The sequence below is a fragment of the Mustela putorius genome, unplaced genomic scaffold, assembly GCF_011764305.1.
Source record: "Mustela putorius furo isolate JIRA1106 unplaced genomic scaffold, ASM1176430v1.1 tig00000487_pilon_pilon_pilon, whole genome shotgun sequence".
NCBI lineage: Eukaryota > Metazoa > Chordata > Mammalia > Carnivora > Mustelidae > Mustela > Mustela putorius.
Genome location: NW_025421399.1, coordinates 1,606,203 through 1,628,497, shown reverse-complemented (window position 1 = coordinate 1,628,497; position 22,295 = coordinate 1,606,203). Strand labels below are relative to the sequence as shown.

At 52.5% G+C, this 22,295-nt stretch overlaps 1 protein-coding gene across 5 annotated transcripts; it reads right to left on the bottom strand.

The window, feature by feature from the left end:
• Positions 1-828: 828 nt before the first annotated feature.
• AOC3 (amine oxidase copper containing 3) lies at positions 829-22,075 on the bottom strand. Of its 5 annotated transcripts, XM_045080731.1 has the most exons (6): positions 9,378-9,506; positions 8,607-8,658; positions 6,940-8,498; positions 2,591-2,876; positions 1,719-1,848; positions 829-1,475 (listed from the first exon to the last, which is right to left on the bottom strand). In XM_045080731.1, the coding sequence occupies exons 1-6, from the start codon at positions 9,445-9,447 to the stop codon at positions 1,200-1,202; spliced, it is 2,373 nt and encodes a 790-aa protein (XP_044936666.1). In that variant the 5' UTR covers positions 9,448-9,506; the 3' UTR covers positions 829-1,199. The 5 variants fall into 5 exon arrangements, 4 of the variants coding, with proteins under 4 accessions (XP_044936666.1, XP_012901408.1, XP_044936665.1 ...); XM_013045954.2 differs by lacking the exons at positions 8,607-8,658; positions 9,378-9,506 and adding an exon at positions 20,795-22,075 and having other exon boundaries at positions 6,940-7,422; XM_045080730.1 differs by having other exon boundaries at positions 6,940-8,658; positions 9,378-9,505.
• Between the last annotated feature and the right edge of the window lie 220 nt (positions 22,076-22,295).

The following is a 22,295-nucleotide window of genomic DNA, read 5'->3' as shown; positions in this document are numbered from 1 at the left end:
CACAGGCCTGGTGGGGACACTGCCCTGGTATTCAAGAGAACAGCTGGCCTCTGGAGGCCTCGTCTTCATTCCAGACCCAAGGACAGAGGAGGAGCTGGGAAGGCCCCAGAAGGCTTCTGAATGTTAATGACACTCAAGTGTACCTCTAAAAATGATCAGTTTTTATAAACTGTAAATTTTGTGTAATGTATGTTTTAACACAATAAAAAAAAAGAAGAAGGGATAAGTAATGGCGCAGTCATGTTGGACAACAGTCTGTGATTCCTCAAAAGGTTAAGCCTCAGGTGACCGTATGCCCCAGCAGTTCCACGCTCGGGTGTGCTGAAGAGAAACAAAAACATTTGTCTGCACAAGAGCTTGTCCATGAAGGTTCACCGCGGCATTGTCCACGAAGTGGAAATAAGCCAAATGGCCGTCAGGGAAAGAACGGATGAACAAAGTGTGGTCTATCCCCGGGGTGGAACGGGCCTCAGCCATTAGGGAACGAAGGACGGACACCTGCTCCAACACGTCCGCACCTCAGACACGTGACACTGATGGAAAAAAGCCAATCACAGAAGGCCACATACTCTACAAATCTCTTTATACGAGATGTCCAGAATATCAGAAAATTGACAATGACAGAAAGCTGAGTGGTTGCCTAGAGCCGGGAAGGGGTTGGAGGGAAAAGAGAGTGCTAACAGGTCCGGGGTTTCTTTCTTAGGTGTTGAGAATGCTCTGGAAATGGATAGGGTGATGGTTGCACAACTTTGTAAATATACTAAAAACCCCTAACTTGTACATGTTTAATGTACATGCGATTTAATGGCATGCGAATTATATCTTGTTAAAAAAAAAAAAAAGTAAGATTAAAAAAAGAAGAAACAGGAATCTTCTGGGAAAAGCTTGGCCATCCGTCCGGGCATCAGTTGGCCATTCTTCTCTCTGGGATAGGAACCCAGCAGGTCTGGGGTTAACAAAGCTCAGGTGCATCTCTGCCCCTCCCCCAGTGCCAGGCATCACAGGCTCAGGATGCTCCCAGCAGGGAGGGGGTGTCAGGGAGGGCCATAGAGAGGGAGCCTGGCAGGAAGGGGAGGCGGGGAGCTTCCAGGTGGAAGAAAGGAAAAGAGAGCATCAGGCCACCTGGCCCAGCGCCCACTGCTCCTTTCCCCACAGCCTGGCCCTGGGGTCCCTGGCACACTCCCCATCCCGGGGACCCCTTAGTTGTGAGAGAAGCCCCCGTGGGAGAAGGCGGGGAGGTCTGGGGCACAGGCAGCAGCTTGGGGAAGGCAAGCCAGGGGGTTGACCTCACAGGCCCCGGCATCCTGGTCCCCCTGGAAATAGACAGAGTCCGCAGACTCGAAGGAGGGGTCCTGGTCAAAGAAGTTGTAGGGTCGGAGGAAGAAGCCCACGCTGTTCCCCACAGTCACCGTGTTGGGAACGTCTTCCGCATGTGGGATGTGCAGGAAACCAGCTGTCACCCAGGCCACCAGGTCCTGGCAGAGGAGAAGAAAGAGGATCCTGAGGCCTGGCTTCGTGAGGGACAGGCCTGCCTCCTACAGCAGCCGTGGATGTGAGGATTTAGCTCACTAGCCCAGGAAAAAGATGAAATCACAAAGCTTTCTTTCCCAGTAGGTTCTAAAGACCCCCAAGGAATCCAGCTTAGGAGCGAATGAGGCGGCTCATCCTAGCTCCCCTTCCCTCCCCGGCTTGTCTTCCCCTCCTCCCTCTCAGCTCACCTGCCCTGCGATGGTCTCGTTGTTGATGAAGTCAGCAAAGTCCACAGTGGGAGACCAAGGGTCGTTCAAATTGTAGATGCTGGTGCTGCTGCGCTCCTCTTCCTTCCGCTGGGTCACGGCCAGCTCGTACCTAGGAAGACCAGATTAGAGCATGAGGTCAGCAACCTGTCCTACTGCCCGAAGCCCCACCGAAGAGGGAACACAGAGGGGAAATGAGCATAAAGGTCTCATGGTGTCGAACCTCATTATCATTCTCTGTATACTTGTTCTCTTTCTGTCTCTCTGTCCCACAGAGTTCTGGAGTTCGTTCCATATCCCGTATCTCCTACATCCACGGGTGCATCGTTCAGACCTCAGGTGGGAATGGCATCCTCATGCGCCCACCCAGATCTGAGCCCGCACCCTGGATGTGTGCGTGCAGACGGGACCTGATTCCCATCCTCAGGCCATCCCAGGATGTCGACTGCCTGGGTGTGAGGACAGTATATTCCCTCCAACCCACGTTCCTCTCTTGCTCTTGGTGTTTTCCTCCGACTTTCATTGTGAACATTTTAAACATGCAGAAAAGTTGAAAGAATGGCACAGTGCAGCCCCGTGTGCCCGCAGCCTGGACTCCGCCTTCCACATCTCTGCATGTTTGACTCAGCACGAAGCTCTCCGTCCCTCCCTCCGTGCAGTGGGCTGGCTTCATTTTGAGCGGCACTAAGATTGTGGCCCAGGAGCATGTGTTTGTGCATGCGCGTTTGTGATTGCATGTGCAATCACATTGTATGTGCATGCACACCTGCGGGAGGTTGGGACAACATAGCTTCTCAGCCACATGGGCCCGTCTTACAGTTCACCTCCTCCAGCCGTGACACCCCACCACTCACCTCCCCCAGCTGAAGGCTCTCTCCAAGGAGCTGTTCTGGGGCAGCGGCTCCCCTGCAAAGCTGAGCACCTGGATGCGGTAGCCCCGCGGGTGACCCCACTTGTTGCTGTGGTTGCCGGCCAGGTACACGTAGCGGGGCCGGGCGCCTCCTGGGGGGAAGGAGGCCTGCTCCTCGGTCTCCAGCAGCTTCCGGGTCACCTGCAGCCTCTGCACCTGGTGCTCGGGGCTCCAGGGGACCGCCATGGGGACATAGGTCATGTCCTCAGCCCAGACCCAGTTCTCTAGTCCTGTAGGGGAGGGATGGAGGTGGGGGGGGAGGAAGAGCCAGTCATGCAGCTGCCCTGTTGCCTCTGGACTCTGTCCCCTCCCCGCCACTCACCGCCTCAGAGTGGGGCCAAGGAGAAATCCAGGATGGAGTGTGTCCCTGCTTCCCTCCCTCTCCCCAAGATACCCCAATCCAGAGATTTGGTGATGGTGTTTCTGCCTGATGTCATTTCTGGGAATAATCCCGGACACCTTGTGACCGGGCCTCCACTGACCTCATCCCTTTGAGGGCTGGCCAAGGAGGATGGTTGCCCTGAGGTTGGAGCAGCCTAGCAGGCCATGTGCAGAGTCTGATTCCTTCTGACCCAAGGAAAGGGTCTGTGGCTCATGAATGAAACCCCATAGCATCACCGGAACTGCCTTATCATGACCATAATAACAGCGGTAGCTCACATTCATTACCCTTCAAGGAGCTCTGCACACTGCAGGGCATTGGTGCTTTACTCACACTGCAGCCCTATGAAGGAGGAACTACCCTTGTGCCCATTGTAGAGATGGGACAACTGAGGCTTAGGGAATTTAAGTAACATGCTCAGGCTTGTCACCAAGGGCAGGAGGTTAGCACTGTGGTGATGCTGGGGACCCTGGTCTCACTCTGGCTCTGCCTTGCCCACACAGCAGCACACAGAGGAGAGCCACACAGAGTGGGTGCACCACACGCAGACAGCAGACAGACAAGTCAGAGGGAAGGCAAATCAGAGCCGGGCCCAATGCTGCCGGAGCTTGATGGTGCTTCCTATCATTTGGTGCTTGGCGAGGAATTAAGAGCAGGGCCAAAGGTAGAGTCTGTTCCTTGAGCTCCGGGAATTTTGAATGATTTTCATTAGAATCTAACTAGGTACCCTGTTGGGAGTCAACTTTGACTTGAGACCAAGGAGCAGTAAGGAACATATGCCAAAGTAGCAGTAGAATCTTGCTTTCCTTTTGGGGATTCACTGCCCCCAGTCCACACTACAGGTGACAATTAAAGGCCAACAGTTCTTTCTGGAACATCCACACAATGGGCTCATATGGACCATAATGACAACAACAATGGTTAATACTTCTCACTACGTGTCAGGCATAGTTCAAAGAGCTTGAAGAGCCATCCTTGCTTAGGTGTGGAGATAGAGAGATGTGCGTGCCAGGTAGAATACATAACGTGATTTTCTAGCGAAGTCCAAGGAGCGAGCCTAAAAGCAATGACAGCCCAGTGCTACTGAGCACCCTGGGTGCCCTGGGCTTGGTTTCTAAAGAGCATCCTCCAGTAAAAAGGAGCCAGAGCTCCTTGGAGAAGTGGTTGGATTCCAGGGCTGGAGCAGGGAAAATACAAGCTCAAACTGGAACATCTTGGGGCACCTGGGTGTCTCTCTCTCTCTCAAATGAATTAAAAAAAAAAAAAAAAGGAACATCCCATGGTGCCAAAAAGAAAGAAGCATTCAAAAAAGGATGGCAGCATATTGAAAGGAACAAGAACCAATTGGAAGCATCTCCCAATGGCCAATACTGGGATAGTATTAACCCCTTAGAATAAAATAAATATCCATGAATCTGTGCGGTTATAAATAATTGCATATATAAATCAATGTCAATGGAGGAAAATTTTTCCTTGTGGAGAATTCTAATTAATTAATAATGAATAAAGGATAAAGAAAAAAATTTGAAATGACCAATAGGGAAATGTTGCAGTAATAATTCTTGCCAAAAAAAAAAAAAAGTCTACCAACAGATGGTAAAAATTAGTAGGCAAGAATTTAAGAAGAAAAGAAACATGATATTTGTATAGCATCAAAGTAATTGCCCCAGGATATTTATTTTCTTAAGGTTTTTATTTATTTGCTTGACAAACAGAGATCACAGATAGGCAGAGAGGTAGGCAGAGAGAGTGGGAGAAGCAGACTCACTTCTGAGCAGAGAGCCTGATTTGGGGTTTGATCCCAGGACCTTGAGATCATTACCTCAGCTGAAGGCAGAGGTTTAACCCACTGAGCCACCCAGGCACCCCACCCCAAGATATTTATTAACTGCCAATGGAAAAATACTAACTTAAAAAAAATAGTTTATTTATTGGGGCACCCCCAACACTCCCCTGCTTGTGTTCCTGCTCTCTCTGTCAAAGAAATAAATAAATACTTATTTATCTGACAGAGAGAGAGCACAAGCAGGCAGAGTCATAGTCAGAAGGAGAGAGAGAAGCAGGCTCCCAGCCTTGCAGAGATCCCAACATGGGGCTTGACCCCAGGACCCTAGGATCATGACTTGAGCTGAAGGCAGATGCTGAACTGACCGAACCACCCAGGTGCCTGGGAAAAGTACTAACTTGTAAAATGGAGAAAGTCAGAAAACGCCATCTTAACCAAGTGCTTGAGGTCAACATCACCAGTAATAAGACATATCAACCTGATATACCCCTTGATATGATGCACTGAGAAGGGCATAATGTCATCTCTCTGGTTTTCTTGCAAAAAAAAAAAAAAAAAAGAAGAAGAAGTACAATCTCAATCTTATCATGAGAAAATAACAGAGAAACCTAATTTGAGAGCCACTGTACAACATAATGACCAAAATCTTCCCTAATGTCAAGGTCATGGAATACAAGAAAAGCCCAAGGAGCTGTCTTAAATTGGAGAAAACTAAGGAGAAAAGTCACCTAAATGCAGTGTGGGATCCTGGATTAGATCCTGGAACAGAAAAAGAAAGTTAATGGAAGAACTAATAAAACTCTAATAAGGTCTGTAATTTAGGTAATAGTACTGTAATAATATTAACCTCCCGGTTTTGATCACCATATTGCAATTATATAAGATGTTAACATTAGGGGGAGCTGGGTGAAGGGTATATGGGAACTGGACAATGTCTGCAACTTTTCTTCAGTCTAAAATTATTTCAAAAGAGAAATTGTTTTGGGGACCCCTAGCTGGCTCAGTCAGAAAAACATGAGGCTCTCAATCTTGGGGCTGTGAGTTCGAGTCCCATGCTGGGTGTAGAGATTAGGGAAATAAATAAATAAACATATATTTTTAAAGAGATGCTGTTTTAAGGTACTCATCATTAATCCTCTAGTAGTCTTACTAAGAATGCACTCTTACACCATTTTTACACTTGGGTAAACTGAGGCATAGAGCAGTTAAGCATAACAATATTTCTATCATACACATTTTTCAAGGCACTCCACATGTTGCCCACTCCTCCATTAGAATGTAAGCCTCTCAAGAGCAGGGTTGCTGTTTCATTTGTTAAATTGCATTAGGGATGTGACTGGCACAAATACCCATTCGTGGGATGCGGGAGTGGCCAGTCGGTTAGGTGTCCAACTCTTGATTTCAGCTCAGGTCATGGTCTCAGGGTCGTGAGATGGAGCCCTGCTTTGGGGTCTGTGTCTGCTGTAGAACCTGTTGAAGATTCTCTCTTTTCCTCTGCCCCTCCCCCTGCTCCCTTTCTTAAAAAAAAAAAAAAAAAAAGCACTCAGTAACTATTTGTTGTTTGCATGAATTCTACATTGTTATGTGAAAAAAACAGAAGTGGCAAAATATATGTATGTTATGATCCAATTTTGATAATGAAAATTCAAAATATTTACATCAGTATATGATACAGATAGTATACAATATAACAAATGTTATAATTTATTAAATATTGCAGATGCTATATTTAAAAATATGGAAGAATTTTTTTCTTAAGTATGGGAGAATAACTGATCTGCTAAGCGTGAAAAGCTCTGAGGAACCTGACTTTCACTTGTAATCTTTTAATCCTTCGGTGACAATTCTTTTTTTTTCTTTTAAAGATTTTATTTATTTATGTGATAGAGAGAGATCACAAGTAGGCAGAGAGGCAGGCAGAGAGAGAGATGGGAAGCAGGCTCCCTGCTGAGCAGAGAGCCGGATGCGGGGCTCCATCCCAGGACCCTGAGATCATGACCTGAGCCGAAGGCAGAGGCTTAACCCACTGAGCTGCCCGGGCGCCCCTCAGTGACAATTCTTAAAGCAAGACATGGAGACCTCAGTCCCCTCTTCTGGAATCCTTGCTTCCCCAGGGATGTCTTACCTCCTACATCCAGATCCACCTTGAAGTGCGCGCTGTGGGTGTGGACCGTGCCCAGCGTGTGCTCCCCAACCCGGTTCCCGTACCTTCGGGCGGCACCAAAGAGGAAGGCTGAGCTGATGTAGCCGGTGGCGTGGAGTCGGACCTCTATGGCCCCGTTGGGGTGGAAGATCATATCCCACACGTAGTCATAGTTGAGCATGGTCGACACAGATCTGACCACCAGCACTGTCTCTGCAAGGCCCCCAAAATAGCGGGAGTGGATATCTGAGTGATGTCGCCTCAGGGGGAGGCCCTGGTTCTGTTCAAACACACAAATGGCATCGTGTATTGTCTTGGGGGTGTGTGATTCCAGAAGGAAGTGCCAGTCCACGTAGGTGGCCCCATAGGGACAGTCCACCCCCCGGGTCAGGGTTGAAGAGAAGTGACCCAAGCCAAATCCACCATCTGTGTACCGGCTTCGCAGAGCAGAAGGAGAATTTCCACCATAGACAGCCAAGGCCTCCTGGAGGCTGATCTCATAAGCTAGTCGTTCTCCCTGGAAGCGAATGTCAAAGATCCTGGGGCCACTGAAAGCTCCAAGGCCAAAGGAGAAAGTCCACAATGAGGAGGTCACTCGACTCCCCTGGACACCGAAGCGGGGGCCCTGGGGATAGAACTGCAGAGGAGGTGGCGGACCGGGGGGTCCCTGGGGCTTGAGGGACCAGGACCCACCTGTGCCATTATCTGGGACCAGCACCACGTTCACCAGGCCTGCCTCAAACTGGTCCTCCAGCTGGGCCAAACTCTCATAGTAGCGGCCTTGAAAGAACACCTTCTGGATGGTCCAGCGGGCAGGGTCCAGAGCCTTGTGGTCTACCAGCAACTCCAACCCCACGGGGTGCAGGAAAAACCCGGCCCCCGAGATGTTGTAGTAGAGGCCAAACCAGGTGGCCCGGTCCCCTGACTGTAGACCTCGGGGAGCTGTGTTCATCGTCACCAGGTTCTGTCCTTGGCGCTGGTAGAAGCAGCAGTGGTGGAGGAGGCCGGCAGCCTGGGGCAGCTCTCTGTCGAAGATCAGCCGGTCTATGTCCAGGTACTCTCGGAGCAACACGGGGCGGCGGTGGTAGGGGATGGGGCCCCTGTAACGCTCCACCGTCACATCCCGCAGGTAGGAGGGCCGTGGCAGTGGCCCCACCACCAGCTCACTCACGTTGGGCTGAGGCTGTCCGCCGAAGAAGATGATGGCCAGTGCCTCCCGGGCAGGTGGAGGGCTCCCCTTGTCCAGATGGGCCAGGGCGGCGGCCTTGGGGGGCAGGTGCAGCTCCACTGAGAAGATGCAGTTGTCCGAGGGGCGGGCCTGGGCTGCATCCACCAGGCCTGGCCCTAGCTGCTGGGTCAGGAAGCTTGTCACAGCTGTCAGCTCCTCTCGGCTCAGGTCTGCAAACAGCTGGCTCTGGCTGGGGTGTGTCCAGGGCTGGGCGCTGGGGGACACGGAGGGGCAGCGGGGAGGCTGGCCGGGTTCACCTTCCCTTTCCACTCCCTTGTCACTCCCACCTTCACCCATGCCTGTCACCAGCACACTACACAGGGACAAGATAATGAAGATAGCCATCGTTAAGTCTCGTGGACGGTCCTTAGGCTCCTGAATCATTATGCAGGATGGAAAATACAAAGAGAAAAGACAGAACCTGGGAGCAAGATGTCTTTGGGTCTCTGGAGTGTCCTGGTCTCTGAGTGGTGCTGCTGGGCAGGAGGCGAGATGGGCACATTGACGATAAGCCGCTGAGGGCAGATGGAGGTAGGGGTGGAGCCGGAGGGGGCCAGGGGTCAGACAAAGCTCGGGAGGTGGAGCTGAAGTAGGAACCTGGACTTTAAGTGGCCCACGTAAGCCTCTGTCCCCTTGTTCCAAATCAAACACTCAGGATCAGGGTCGGGGAACCAAGCTGGGGGAAGGGTAGGTTTTGGAAATAATACAGCTGGAGGGAGGCAAGAGGAAGAAGAAACGGGAACAGAAAGGGACAGTCCTTGGGTTCTTCCTCCACTCTCCAGGTAGAATCTTTTTCCTGGCTACGAGCTTGGGAGAGAAACGCACCTGCCCACCCCTACCAGCAGGCTGGAGAGTAATGCTGAGAACACAGAGCACCTGTGGGGAGCTGGGAGGCTGAAGCTGGAGCCAGATCTACAGCGGGGAGGCTCTGAGCACCCTAGATCACTGGAGGGCAGTGCATAGGGTGTGGAGCCAGTCAGAAATTGAGGGGCAGGTGCAGAGTGTAACAGAAAGCCCCTCGTCTCCCCTTTAAGTCAGACTGATGGGCCAAGTCAGAGGTCAGGGGGCTTGGCAAACTGGCTGTGGAGTTAATTAGAAGCCCACAGCCCTCCACTTCCAGGAAAACATTGCAGAGGCAGAGGGGGAAGCCACCTCCCTTCTCTGCCAGGTAATGGGAGGAGGCCACACTCACCTGGGCAGCCTGGTCCCCAGGGCAACAAGAAGAGACTGAGGGTTCCCCGGAGGGCACATGCTTCCTTCATCAGTCTGGGAGAGAATCCTTTCCAACATGGACCTGCCCAGGAAGATTTGCCTGGGAAGACATTAGATCGACCCTGCAGGCAGAATATATTCATCAGTGGGAGAGGTGGTGGGGAAGAGAAAAGATACAACAGCCAAAGGAAACAGAAGTTTCAAATGTAGAGAAACTCGAGACAGCCCGGCAGGGGCAGGAAAGGGCCAAAAGGTCTGTGTATTTGGTGTGAGGTGGGGACCAATGGGGGAAGAAGAGATCAGATCAGGAAGTTTTGTGTGGTACGTGTTTCAAGAAAGGTCCTAATTGCGGGTGGACGGTGAGGCATCTCAGAGCTGGGAGAGTTGGCGCAGGAGAAAGCGGGTGTGCGTCGTCCCCCAGGGCAGGTCCCCCACTCACTGCCCTAGCAAAGCTGGTCTCGGGGCCGCAGAAAACGAACATAACAGCAGTGACTGCTGTCACCTGAAGACTGGCTGACTGTCCCCCCGCCCCAGATCCCAGACTACAGTCTTCACTAACCCTGAAGTTGAGCACATGTTGTTGAATTTCCTGCCAACCAGGTACCAGGGCACCGAGCTTGTTGCCTAACATAGACATAAAGAAACATGACCTTTAATACCTACCCCTGAGTATTGGGGAGCAGAAGCCATACCCAGTCTCCCATCCACTGAGCAGTAACATGGAGATGAAGGACTAGAGAACTTGCATCAAGATAGGGACAATAGGATTACTACCACGGAGGCAGGAAACGGGCCATGCGACCTTTAGAATATGAGGTACCAGAATCTTTTGTTTTGTTTTGTTTTTGTTCTTACCACTGGCATTACAAGATACTATTGACCTTAAAAAAAAAAAGATTATTTATTTGACAAGAGAGAGCACACACATGCAGGGGGTAGCAAGAGAGGGAGAAGCAGGCCTCCTGCTGAACAGGGAGTCCAATGTGGGGCTCGATCCCAGGACTCTGGGAATGTGACCTGAGCTGAAGGCAGATGCTTAACTGACTGAGCCACCCAGGTTCCAGATACTGTCAATCTTAAAATTCTTTTGATAATGTTCATGTAAAAATATAGTATCTCATTATTTCATATGAAACTATATACATGTATAGTATATATATAATATATATAGTATATAGTATAAAGTATAGTATATATACCATATATAGTATATATATAGTATATAGTATAGTATATATAGTATATATATGCTATATATATAGTATATAGTATATATAGTATATATATAGATAGTATATATAGTATATAGTATATATATAGTATATAGTATAGTATATATAGATAGTATATATATGCTATATATACTATCTATATATATAGTTTCATATAGTAAATATGAAATAATTTATATACTATATATAGTATATAGTATCTATACCATAGTATATATACCATATATATTATACTATATATATACTATATATATACTATAAATATTATTTCATATTTACTGGAGACGCAGACGATCTTTTCATATGTTTATTGGCTATTTGTAGATCTTTTGTGAATTGCTTAGTCATATTTTTGTCCTTCATACAAAGATAAACCATTTATTCTCCTGTATTACAGGATTTTTTCCTACCATAACCACAGTTCTTGGTCATGCTGCTTTGAAGAATGAAGAGGTCGACCAGACAGGAGTGGTGGGAGGCAAAGCAAAGTTTATTCAGCGATAGTAAAGTTTATCGAATGACAGCACAGAGTTCCCAAGGAGGGAAAGGACCTGAGAGAGTTGCCCGAGAGGGACCAGGATCTAATGTCGAGGGTTAGCTCTGGCCACAAGGCAGCACGCCAGTCAGGGAGCTCCAGTCTGGGCTCTTGGAGAAGTTACTGTCTCAGCTCCCAGCTAAGAACACATTGTTATGATGGGTGGGGTTTCTCTGACCAGTATTGCCAAGCAGAGGTCAAAAATGTTCGCTCTAGTGAGGTATTATCAGACCCTCATATGGGAAGGTAGGTCACGATCAGGGAGAACCCTTTGTCTTGGCTGCTGGGAGAGCTTGAATATAACAGAGGCCACCCCTGACACCTTCCCGATGTGTCTTGCTGTCACATTGTCCCCTCTGATATCATTTCATTCAAATCTTCCCAGCTGTCAGGTCAAAGACCCTAAAAACTTGCTAAAAAAGTGGCCCTTTTGGAGAATTACTCAGGAGGCAGGACCACAGCCCTGCTCCTCTCCTTGGGTCATATTTCCCTTTGAATAAATGTGGCCCCGGCCTCAATGAATGGGATGAGTTTATCCCTGGGAGCCAGAGTCCACCCCTAGTCTGCAGGCTGAAGACTGGGCCCCAGAACGCGGTGTCTCAGCGGAGTTGCTGCCCCAGAGGCCCTGAGTGGTCAGCCGGGCCCACCTGTTGTGCACAGCTCATGCTCCTCTCAGATCTGTTTTGTAGGGAGATAGCAGTGGCTACGGTGTGGAAGGGCACCTGGGTATGGGACAGACCAGAGGCAGAGAGGGCCAGGATGAGACCAGCGACCTTGAGGACAGAGGAGAAGGCAAGAGTCTGAGATGTTTAAGGGCAGGGGTGATGGGACTGGGTGCCTTATTGGGTGTGGGTAGGTGAGAATGAGCCCAGTATCTTAGGTGACACAAAGGTTTCCTCTGACCTGTTGGGCTTTTCACTAGAAAGGACGTTCTTGCAGAGCAGCAAGTTTAAGGGGGAACAAAGTTGAGTTTGAGGTGCTCCTGGGAAGTCCCAGTAGAGATGCCTAGAAATAAGGCGGTTGACTCTGTGTCTGGAGCATAGGAGAGATGTTCTAGAATCCAGATTTGGGCCAACAGCAAGCATTAGCAGTTTAAGTAAGAGAGGCCGAGATCGCCGGCAGAGGACTTTGGGACAGAGAAGACAGGAGACCCAAGACAGAGTCCTGGAAAAAGCCTAAGTTTGGGGCTATGTAGGCTGGTAGGGGAGCAGAGGTAAAGGAACCAGTGTGGAAGATGAGAAGCCGCAAATACGGATGAGGAGGGGTCAGAATGCGGGGAAGTCAAGGCAGAGAATTTCAAGAAGGGGGTGGGCGATGTGGTCAAATGTCACTGAGCCATCCAGAAAGTAGGCGGCTGGAAAGGCCCATTGATTTTGCATTTAGAAGTCACTGGTGACCTTTGTCGCGGCCTCTGTGGCTGCGGGCCAGCAGAGGGAGGGCAGTGGGTGGAGGAGTGACTGCGGGAGGACACTCCTTGGAGGAAGGAGTTTTTGCAAAGCCACAGGCAGAGCAAAGACCTCCCCCCGCCCAGGAGATTCAGGGTCCCTGTGGAAGGCTTGGCAAGATGAGAGTGGAGAAGAACCAGTCAAAAAAGAGGGAGGGAAAATACAAGCAGAAGAGTGGATGGATAATGGAAGGAGAACCTTCTAGAAAGAGCCTGAAGGGCGGGGCTCCCCTTTAACCAGATAAAGAGGCTGTGGAATTACTGAGCCCATCCTCATGGCCAAACCCCAGTCAAAGATGCTATCAGGGGTAGGCAAGGTACTTTCTCTTTTATGGGGGTTTAATTTAATTTTTATGGGGGTTTAATTTTCAAACCCACTTTGCACCATTTAAAGTCTACAGGGATGATCTAACCAATTATCACATAACCATACCAACTTCAGAAGAGCCTGATTGTTGGGTGGGATTTTTCTTCAGCAACTGACTTTCCCAAGTGATCCCATTAAATGAACTATAATGTTCTTCCATTCAGGAGGTAATGCGCTGCTTGGAGAAAGCCCAGTCAGGGGCCAGAGATCCCACCTCTCTTTCCCAGCAACCTCAGCAGAAGGTGGGAGGAGGGAGGAACCCAGATGTGGGATTCTGATGGGGGCTCTCTGAAACAGGAGGCCAGACTCCCCAGAGGAGTCCTCCCCGGGGCCCTGGGACCTGAAATGATGTCCAGGCCACCATCAGTTCTTACTTCTGACTCACTGCCCAAGGCCAGGTCTTCTGTCAACTCCTTTCTTTGTATCTGGGCAAGAGGGAATGTCCTGAAAGGCAAATCTGACTCTTCTTACTCTCTTGCCCCAAATCCTTTCATGGCTCCACATTTTTCTTTAGGGCTTGTAGGAACATGCCTCATCTGTCCCCTGCTTGTCCCTCCAGGCTCTCCTTATAGCCCACATGCCTGGCAATGAACTTGGGTACTTCAATGGTGCTGCTTTGTTACCTCTTGGCCTTTGATCATGCTGTTTCCCCAGCCTGGAAAGTTCTCTCCATTGTCCTCCTTGTCCCCAGTTTAGACATTTTGTCCCACAGGAAGCCTTCCCCAGCCCCTAGGATTAGACTCTGCTCTTGGCTTCCTCCCCTTTCCTTGCAGTCATGACTGCAACTGTCCTTTACTAGCCTCGCTCCTCCGAGGACAAAACCTGTGTGTATTTTTTTTTTTTTAAGATTTTATTTATTTATTTGACAGAGAGAGATCACAAGTAGGTAGAGAGAGAGAGGAGGAAGCAGGCTCCCCACCGAGCAGAGAGCCCGATGCGGGGCTCAATCCCAGGACTCTGGGATCTGACCTGAGCAGAAGGCAGAGGCTTTAACCCACTGAGCCACCCAGGCGCCCCCAAAACCTGTGTGTCTTATTCACTAATGTATCCTTGTGCCTCGTGTGGGCCTGGTCCTTAGAAGGCACGCTGTACATCTTTGCTAATGCATGAAGGAATCCTCTTTAACTTGGGGCTGGAACCCTTCCCAGGGGAAAGCAGAGGCAGGAGAATACATGTTATGCCCCTTCCAGAGCATTCTAGTGTCTGTGTTCCTAGAGAAGTCCCAGCTATGCCCTCTGAGCTAAGCCTGAGGCTCCCCTTGTCCAGCTTCTCTTAGAGCAAGGAGCCCATGACCTAAAGAGTCTAGCTTTGTGGGCACTGGTTCCTTCAGAACTTAACATGCTTGGTGAGTATACACTCTTGTCACTGGGTCACAAACACGAGGCCAACACTTAAAGCTGGCCTCAGTGGTCGAAGGAAGAGACTGGGTTGGGGAAGGGGGCTGGGGGTCCACCTTGCAGCCCTCCTGACCCCAGCTGGGCAGGTGTTCTAACAGTCCACATGTCCCTCCTGCCTCCTCTCATTTGAGGCTGGGGCAGGAGTGGTAGTCCCCCTGGGGAGACGTAGAGACACAATCACACACAGTCACATTTTCCGACAAAAGCTGGTGAGCATTCATGTGCTTTGGTGTGGACATGGGGTTCAAGGTCATGAGATTCACATGGGAAGGAGTGGGGCGGACACCAGCATTCCGTCTCTCCATTTCCCCCAGCTTCCCCCGGCACTGACTGCCCTGCGGCTGGCCGTAAGAGGAAGCCACACGAGATGGAAAATGGATCTGCATGTAATAGAGAAACTACTCAGGTCAGGGAGAGAGGAAATACAAAGTCAGCGTTCGAGTCACAGCTGGCCATGGCATCCATCCCTTTTCTACTCTGTCCCAGTCTCCAGTCCCTCCTCTCCCTCAGTCTGTTCTGTCCCTCCTGCTTCCTGCCCAGGCCATGCCGTAACTGAACTGCCCCGTTCTCCTTACTCCAGTGTTCCTCCCTGGAAGGATCCTAGTTTGGATCCTAGTTTCTCTCCAGCTCTCTGACTTGTCCCCATCCACTGTTTCCTTGACCCCCAGGTGAGCTTGGGCTTGGAGCAGCTCAGAAGGGAGCAGAAACTTCTGTGACCTACCTAGGATCTCCTTCTGGTCGGGAGCGGAGTGGAATCCCAAATCCTTTTCCAACACGTCACTTCCTGACCTGGCCCAGACTCCCAGCAAAGCAGAAGTCCCCTCTCTCCATTGCTCCCTGTTGTCTCTGATTTTAAGAGACACCGAGAGGAAACGAGAGAGAGAGAGAGAGAGACAGAGACAGAGATGGAGACAGGGAGCAAGAGAGCACAACCGAGGCTTAACATTGTCTTCAGGGATGGACAGGGGTAGGAGAAAGGGCAGAGAAGTTGTCAGAGGCTGCATCCGTTTCTCTGGGTCTCAGAAACTTGACCAAATTGAGTCCCTGGGTCCATATCCTCATTCCCTTTACCTCACCCCTACCTTCACCCCTTCCTAAAAGACTTGTCAATAACAAAATAACAAACAAAGTCGGGTCCTGTTTGGGCCCGTTTTTTGTTTTGTTTTTTTTTTTTTTTAATTTATTTTGAACAAGGAATACAGTCACATGGCTCAAAATTCAAAATATACAAAAGGGTATAGAATGCTAAGTACCCTCCCTCCCCCATCCCCGCCTCCCAGTTCCCTTCTGCAAAAAACAACCAGTTATCACTGGTTTCTTCTGAATATGCATATATAAGTAAATATGTACTTATAGTTTCCTCCTTTCTACCACACGAGGGAGAAGGGCGCCACCCACACTTCCGTGCCTTGCCGTTTCACTGGAACATCACTCCCTATTAGTACACACAGAGAGAGCCTTCTTGTTAGAGCTGCACAGCACTGTGTTGTAAGACCATGAGGCAATTTAGTTCATCAGTCCTCTGGGAAAGGATGTTTCTCTGGTTTGCAATCTCTCACTTTGGGCACACCCACCCCTCACCCAGGTCCCCTGAGGGACAGTGGCGTGGTGGGAGCCACTCCCCATTTCCTTGGCATGGCTACAAGTGGTGGCTCCTGGAGATCCAAGGTCTCACTGCTTCCCACCCTTGGCGCCCACGTGCCGTCAGGGTCTGCTGCTGCGGAGTACATGGGCTCATTCACACCCCTGGCATGAATGACCACTCCTCAATACCCCAGTGCCCACAGATCCGCCTCAAGTGCTCCCTTGAGCTGTTGCTGTGTGGCCCTCCTTTGCCAGAGGGTGCAAAGCAGGTGAATACAAAGGGGACGGAGAGAATTGCCAGGGAAAGAACTTCCGGGACCCACAGCCTGCCCCGGGACAGGGGTGGGGACCACTCTGCCTCCAGTTGTGACAGACACAGGGGGACAGACGGGGCTGTCCTCTGAAACTAGCTGTCCTCTGCATTCTGAGACTTCCATGGACAGAGAGCCAGGAGAAGAGACCTACGTTAGAAATAAAGACTAGGGGAGCATGGGGACAGAGGAACGTCCTCCCAGGGCTGGGAGAGAAATCCCAGGCTATAAGAACAAGTAGGAACAGGAAGAGGAGGCAGTGGGCGGGGGAAGGGAGAGGGTGAGGAGGGTAAGAGGAATGTGGGCTAAGGAACTCCTTCTAGCTCATCCGTGGAGGTGTTGGCCTGGCAGGAACCCTGCCCTGGGGCTTCAAGGGGACTATCCCAGGGTTTCTAGAGCAGTATTCCCAGTGCAACAACACCATCCTCACTCCCCAAGGGAGGAAGCGAGGAGGCTCGGAGATGGGTTAAAAAGATTTGGGAAAACCAGAAAGCAAAAAAAACAGGAGTCTTCTGGGAAAAGCTTGGCCATCCGTCCGGGCATCAGCTGGCCATTCTTCTCTTTTGGGACAGGAACCCAGCAGGTCTGGGGTCAACAAAGCTCAGGCGCATCTCTGCCCCTCCCCCAGTGCCAGGCATCACAGGCTCAGGATGCTCCCAGCAGGGAGGAGGTGTCAGGGAGGGCCATAGAGAGGGAGCCTGGGGGGAAGGGGAGGCGGGGAGCTTCCAGGTGGAAGAAAGGAAAAGAAGGCATCAGGCCACCTGGCCCAGCGCCCACTGCTCCTTTCCCCACAGCCTGGCCTTGGGGTCCCTGGCACACTCCCCATCCCGGGGACCCCTTAGTTGTGAGAGAAGCCCCCGTGGGAGAAGGCGGGGAGGTCTGGGGCACAGGCAGCAGCTTGGGGAAGGCAAGCCAGGGGGTTGACCTCACAGGCCCCGGCATCCTGGTCCCCCTGGAAATAGACAGAGTCCGCAGACTCGAAGGAGGGGTCCTGGTCAAAGAAGTTGTAGGGTCGGAGGAAGAAGCCCACGCTATTCCCCACAGTCACCGTGTTGGGAACGTCTTCTGCATGTGGGATGTGCAGGAAACCAGCTGTCACCCAGGCCACCAGGTCCTGGCAGAGGAGAAGAAAGAGGATCCTGAGGCCTGGCTTCGTGAGGGACAGGCCTGCCTCCTACAGCAGCCGTGGATGTGGGGATTTAGCTCACTAGCCCACTTTCCCTCAAAAGGATCTTAAGTCTTTTTTTTTTTTTTTTAAAGAAGGCGCCACACCCAGCGTGGAGCCCAACAGTGGAGACCAGCGTGGGCCTTGAACTCACAATGCTGAGATCAAGACCTGAGCTGAGAAAGGATCTTAAGTCTTTAAGCAGTTTGTCCTACCTGCCCAGGAGTCAAAGCCTCAGTCAGTTTCATATTGGGAGAAACCCCTCCTCCCTGTCCCAGCCCGGGCCCTCTACCTCTGACATCTCCCATCCCAGCGCCGATGGCTAACCCACCCCAGAGGGAGGACACCCACAGGCGATTTCAGCTCACCTGTCCCTCACTCTCCCCCACCCCATCTATGACTGAGATGAGGACAGAGCCGGGAGATCAGGGTTGAAGAGGCAGAAAAGGCTGACATTCATAAATGAATCCCTCAGAAGTCAAGCCAGATACGAGCAAAGGGTTAGACACAAGAGAGCCTGCCTTTCAGCCCTCCTGGAGCCCTGGGGCCTCGGCCAGTGTCTCAGCAAATGAGCTCCCAGCTTGGGAAGTCTCCCTCAGCAGGTAAAGATGCAGGAAGGCAGGAGTCAGCTCTAGGCCTTGGGAGGCCAGACGGTGTCGGGGAACTACAGAGGAGGTGGGGTTCATCTCTGTGCCCTGGTCTCCCTCCCAGGACCCTCGGGGGGGAGCTGACCTCTCCAGCAATGGTCTCATTGTTGATGAAGTCAGCGAACTCCACGGTGGGGGCCCAAGGGTCGTTCTGATTGTAGATGCTGGTGCTGCTGCGCTCCTCTTCCTTCCGCTGGGTCACGGCCAGCTCGTACCTAGGGAGGCACTGGTCAGGCCTCCACGGTCACTAACCCCGTCCTGCTGCCTGATTATGATGATGGAAGGGAGCTGAGTGCATGGACCCCGGGCTTCCCGTCTCATTCACACAATGACTCTGGTGACCCCCGGGATGGGTAGGCCAACCTCTTTCCACACCCTTCTGTTCGTTCCCTGGCCATCTCACAGGATGGCCTCTCCCCACACCCAGAATGGGAAAGGGTTCTCCCGCCCGGGCCTTTGCCCGGCACCGGGAACACATGCCCAGAGCTTGCGTTTCGATAACTGGGAAACCCTAACGCAGCTCTCAGTACAATGCTCCAGTACAGTTTGAACTGAGCTCCCAACACGCCCTTCCCTCTCATTCCTCCCCCAGCTTCTCTCTGACACCCCATCACTCACCTCCCCCAGCTGAAGGCTCTCTCCAAGGAGCTGTTCTGGGGCAGCGGCTCCCCTGCAAAGCTGAGCACCTGGATGCGGTAGCCCCGCGGGTGACCCCACTTGTTGCTGTGGTTGCCGGCCAGGTACACGTAGCGGGGCCGGGCGCCTCCTGGGGGGAAGGAGGCCTGCTCCTCGGTCTCCAGCAGCTTCCGGGTCACCTGCAGCCTCTGCACCTGGTGCTCGGGGCTCCAGGGGACCGCCATGGGGACATAGGTCATGTCCTCAGCCCAGACCCAGTTCTCTAGTCCTGTAGGGGAGGGATAGAGGTGGGGGGGAGGGAGGGTCAGTCATGCAGCTGCCCTGTTGCCTCTGGACTCTGTCCCCTCCCCGCCACTCACCGCCTCAGAGTGGGGCCAAGGAGAAACCCAAGATGGAGTGTGACCCTGCTTCCTTCCTCCTCCCCAGGAAACCTCTGGTCTTTCAGCCAAAGCTATTGACCTATAAAGTATTTCTTCAGGGACTAATTCACTAACCCTTCACACTGGAGAGGACCAGGCTCAGCCCTGGGAGGCACAGGGGAGTGAAACCCCATCCCCTTCCTCCGGCTCTCACGGAGGCTGTGGAAGGTAAAGCCCTGAAAGGCGGCCAGTGTGAGAGGAGCACATTCAAGGTCCAAGGTCACAGGAATACAGGTGCAGGCAGGAAAAGGGGGCCTTCCTGGGTGCCTTTCAGGCTTGAAAGATGACCCAGCTGGGTGTTCTAGGAGGGGGCGACGCAGGAGCAAAAGCAGGAAGCCTGACTGACCTGTGGCGCTCCGGGGACAGGGAAGGGTGTGGGCCTGGCTAAGGCCACACTGGAGTGGGGGGTGGGGGAGCTGAAGGGCAGGCTGGAGCTGCGCTCTGAGGGGAAGGGCCTTCTAGGAAAGTTGGAGCCAGACGGGGCAGCAAGCTGGCAGGGCGGGCAGGTGGCCCCTGGATCTGAGAGGGAGAAGAGTGGAAGGGGCAGAGAGAAGGCCGGCCCAGCAAGGCTTTGACTCATCTCCGACAGACCAGAATAAAATGGGTGGTGGACTCAAAGCGAGGAGACGGACTCCAAGACATCATGTGTGTCTCTGTGTGACCACCAACCCCAGGAGCTATCGGAACATCCCACAGCACCCACTTTACTGCCTTGTATTTAAGGGTATGGTACCCAGAAAAAGGGGGGCTCACTCCCAAAGGAAATGTATAACCTGGGGCTATATGACCAGTGTGCGTGTGCCAGGAACTCGGCAAGAGGCAAACAGGTCCTCCAAAACCTCGGCACCACAGGCCAGACACAGAGGAATGAACTACGAAACATGGCCGCCTCCCTGAAGTGGGGCCTCTGTGAGAACAAGAGGGGGACGAGGGCAAAGGGGATCTTGTGAGCCCAGATCCGTCCTCCTCCCCGAGCTTTGCCATTTCTCAAGATTTTCTGATGAGGTCATGTGGAGGGGAAGGGTGGCAGCTCTGTACCCAGCCAGTGAGCTGGGAGCAAAAGAAAATGCAGCAGCCAACCTTCCCGCTCAACTCGTCCTTTCCTGGATAACGTCCACAAACCCCAAAGCAAAGAGATACCTTTTCGGGAGTCCTTGCTTCCCCAGGGATGTCTTACCTCCTACATCCAGATCCACCTTGAAGTGGGCGCTGTGGGTGTGGACCGTGCCCAGCGTGTGCTCCCCAACCCGGTTCCCGTACCTTCGGGTGGCACCAAAGAGGAAGGCTGAGCTGATGTAGCCGGTGGCGTGGAGTCGGACCTCTATGGCCCCGTTGGGGTGGAAGACCATATCCCACACGTAGTCATAGTTGAGCATGGTCGACACAGATCTGACCACCAGCACTGTCTCTGCAAGGCCCCCAAAATAGTGGGAGTAGAAATTTGAGTGATGTCGCCTCAGGGGGAGGCCCTGGTTCTGTTCAAATACGCAAATGGCATCGTGTATTGTCTTGGGGGTGTGTGATTCCAGAAGGAGGTGCCAGTCCACGTAGGTGGCCCCGTAGGGGCAATCCACCCCCCGGGTCAGGGGGGTGGAGTACTTGCCCATGCCAAAGCCGCCGTCCATATAGCGGGTCAGCATTGCTGCAGGGGAATTTCCACCATAGACAGCCAAGGCCTCCTGGAGGCTGATCTCATAAGCTAGTCGTTCTCCCTGGAAGCGAATGTCAAAGATCCTGGGGCCACTGAAAACTCCAACACCAAAGGAGAAAGTCCACAATGAGGAGGTCACTCGACTCCCCTGGACACCGAAGCGGGGGCCCTGGGGATAGAACTGCAGAGGAGGCGGCGGACCGGGGGGTCCCTGGGGCTTGAGGGACCAGGACCCACCTGTGCCATTGTCAGGGACCAGCACCACATTCACCAGGCCTGCCTCAAACTGGTCCTCCAGCTGGGCCAAACTCTCATAGTAGCGGCCTTGAAAGAACACCTTCTGGATGGTCCAGCGGGCAGGGTCCAGAGCCTTGTGGTCTACCAGCAACTCCAACCCCACGGGGTGCAGGAAAAACCCGGCCCCCGAGATGTTGTAGTAGAGGCCAAACCAGGTGGCCCGGTCCCCTGACTGTAGACCTCGGGGAGCCGTGGTCATCGTCACCAGGTTCTGTCCTTGGCGCTGGTAGAAGCAGCAGTGGTGGAGGAGGCCGGCAGCCTGGGGCAGCTCTCTGTCGAAGATCAGCCGGTCTATGTCCAGGTACTCTCGGAGCAACACGGGGCGGCGGTGGTAGGGGAGGGGGCCCCCGTAACGCTCCACCGTCACATCCCGCAGGTAGGAGGGCCGTGGCAGTGGCCCCACCACCAGCTCACTCACGTTGGGCTGAGGCTGTCCGCCGAAGAAGATGATGGCCAGTGCCTCCCGGGCAGGTGGAGGGCCCCCCTTGTCCAGGTGGGCCAGGGCGGCGGCCTTGGGGGGCAGGTGCAGCTCCACCGAGAAGATACAGTTGTCTGAGGGGCGGGCCTGGGCTGCATCCACCAGGCCTGGCCCTAGCTGCTGGGTCAGGAAGCTTGTCACAGCTGTCAGCTCCTCTCGGCTCAGGTCTGCAAACAGCTGGCTCTGGCCAGGGTGTGTCCAGGGCTGGGCACTGGGGGACACGGAGGGACAGTGAGGAGCTTGGCCAGGTTCACCCCCATCTCCTCCCCTGCCGGCTAGTAGGACACACACCAAGGCAAAAATGGTGATGACGGCTAGAGCGAGGAGCAGCAGAGTGGTCTTCTGGTTCATTGTCCGTGAACCAGAGTAGAGATGTGTGTTCTCAGGTCAGCAGAGTGAGATCACTCTTATCCTATATGGAGGGGAGGCGGGGGGTGGGGGGCCTCTTGGACTCTGGCTGAGGTTCCCAGTGTTCAGCCGCTCAGGATACTGAGGGTGGGGAGAGTGGGAAGGACACGGGAAGGCTGGGGAGGGGGCGGGGCAGGCCAGGCTTGGGGGGCGGGCCTGAAGCAGGACGGCAGTGATTTCCACAGACCTTACATGGCTTTGTCTTCCAGGCTACAAATCAGACTCAGCTCTCTGGGTCAGGGTTGGAACTGGGGAGAGCTGGGGGAGGCAGCAGGAGAGGGGGTTTAAAAATAATGCAACTGACCAGTTGAGCCTGGAGAAGCAGCA

Bases quoted from the DNA above. Each gene is read 5' to 3' on its own strand.
- AOC3 (XM_045080730.1), bottom strand. From the start codon at position 9,447: ATGAAGGAAGCATGTGCCCTCCGGGGAACCCTCAGTCTCTTCTTGTTG. The intron at 2,877-6,939 runs GTAAGACATCCC...CCTCCCCTACAG, and splicing joins GGTGGATCTGGATGTAGGAG to GACTAGAGAACTGGGTCTGG. The intron at 1,476-1,718 runs GTGAGCTGAGAG...CTCCTCTGCCAG, and splicing joins ACGAGACCATCGCAGGGCAG to GACCTGGTGGCCTGGGTGAC.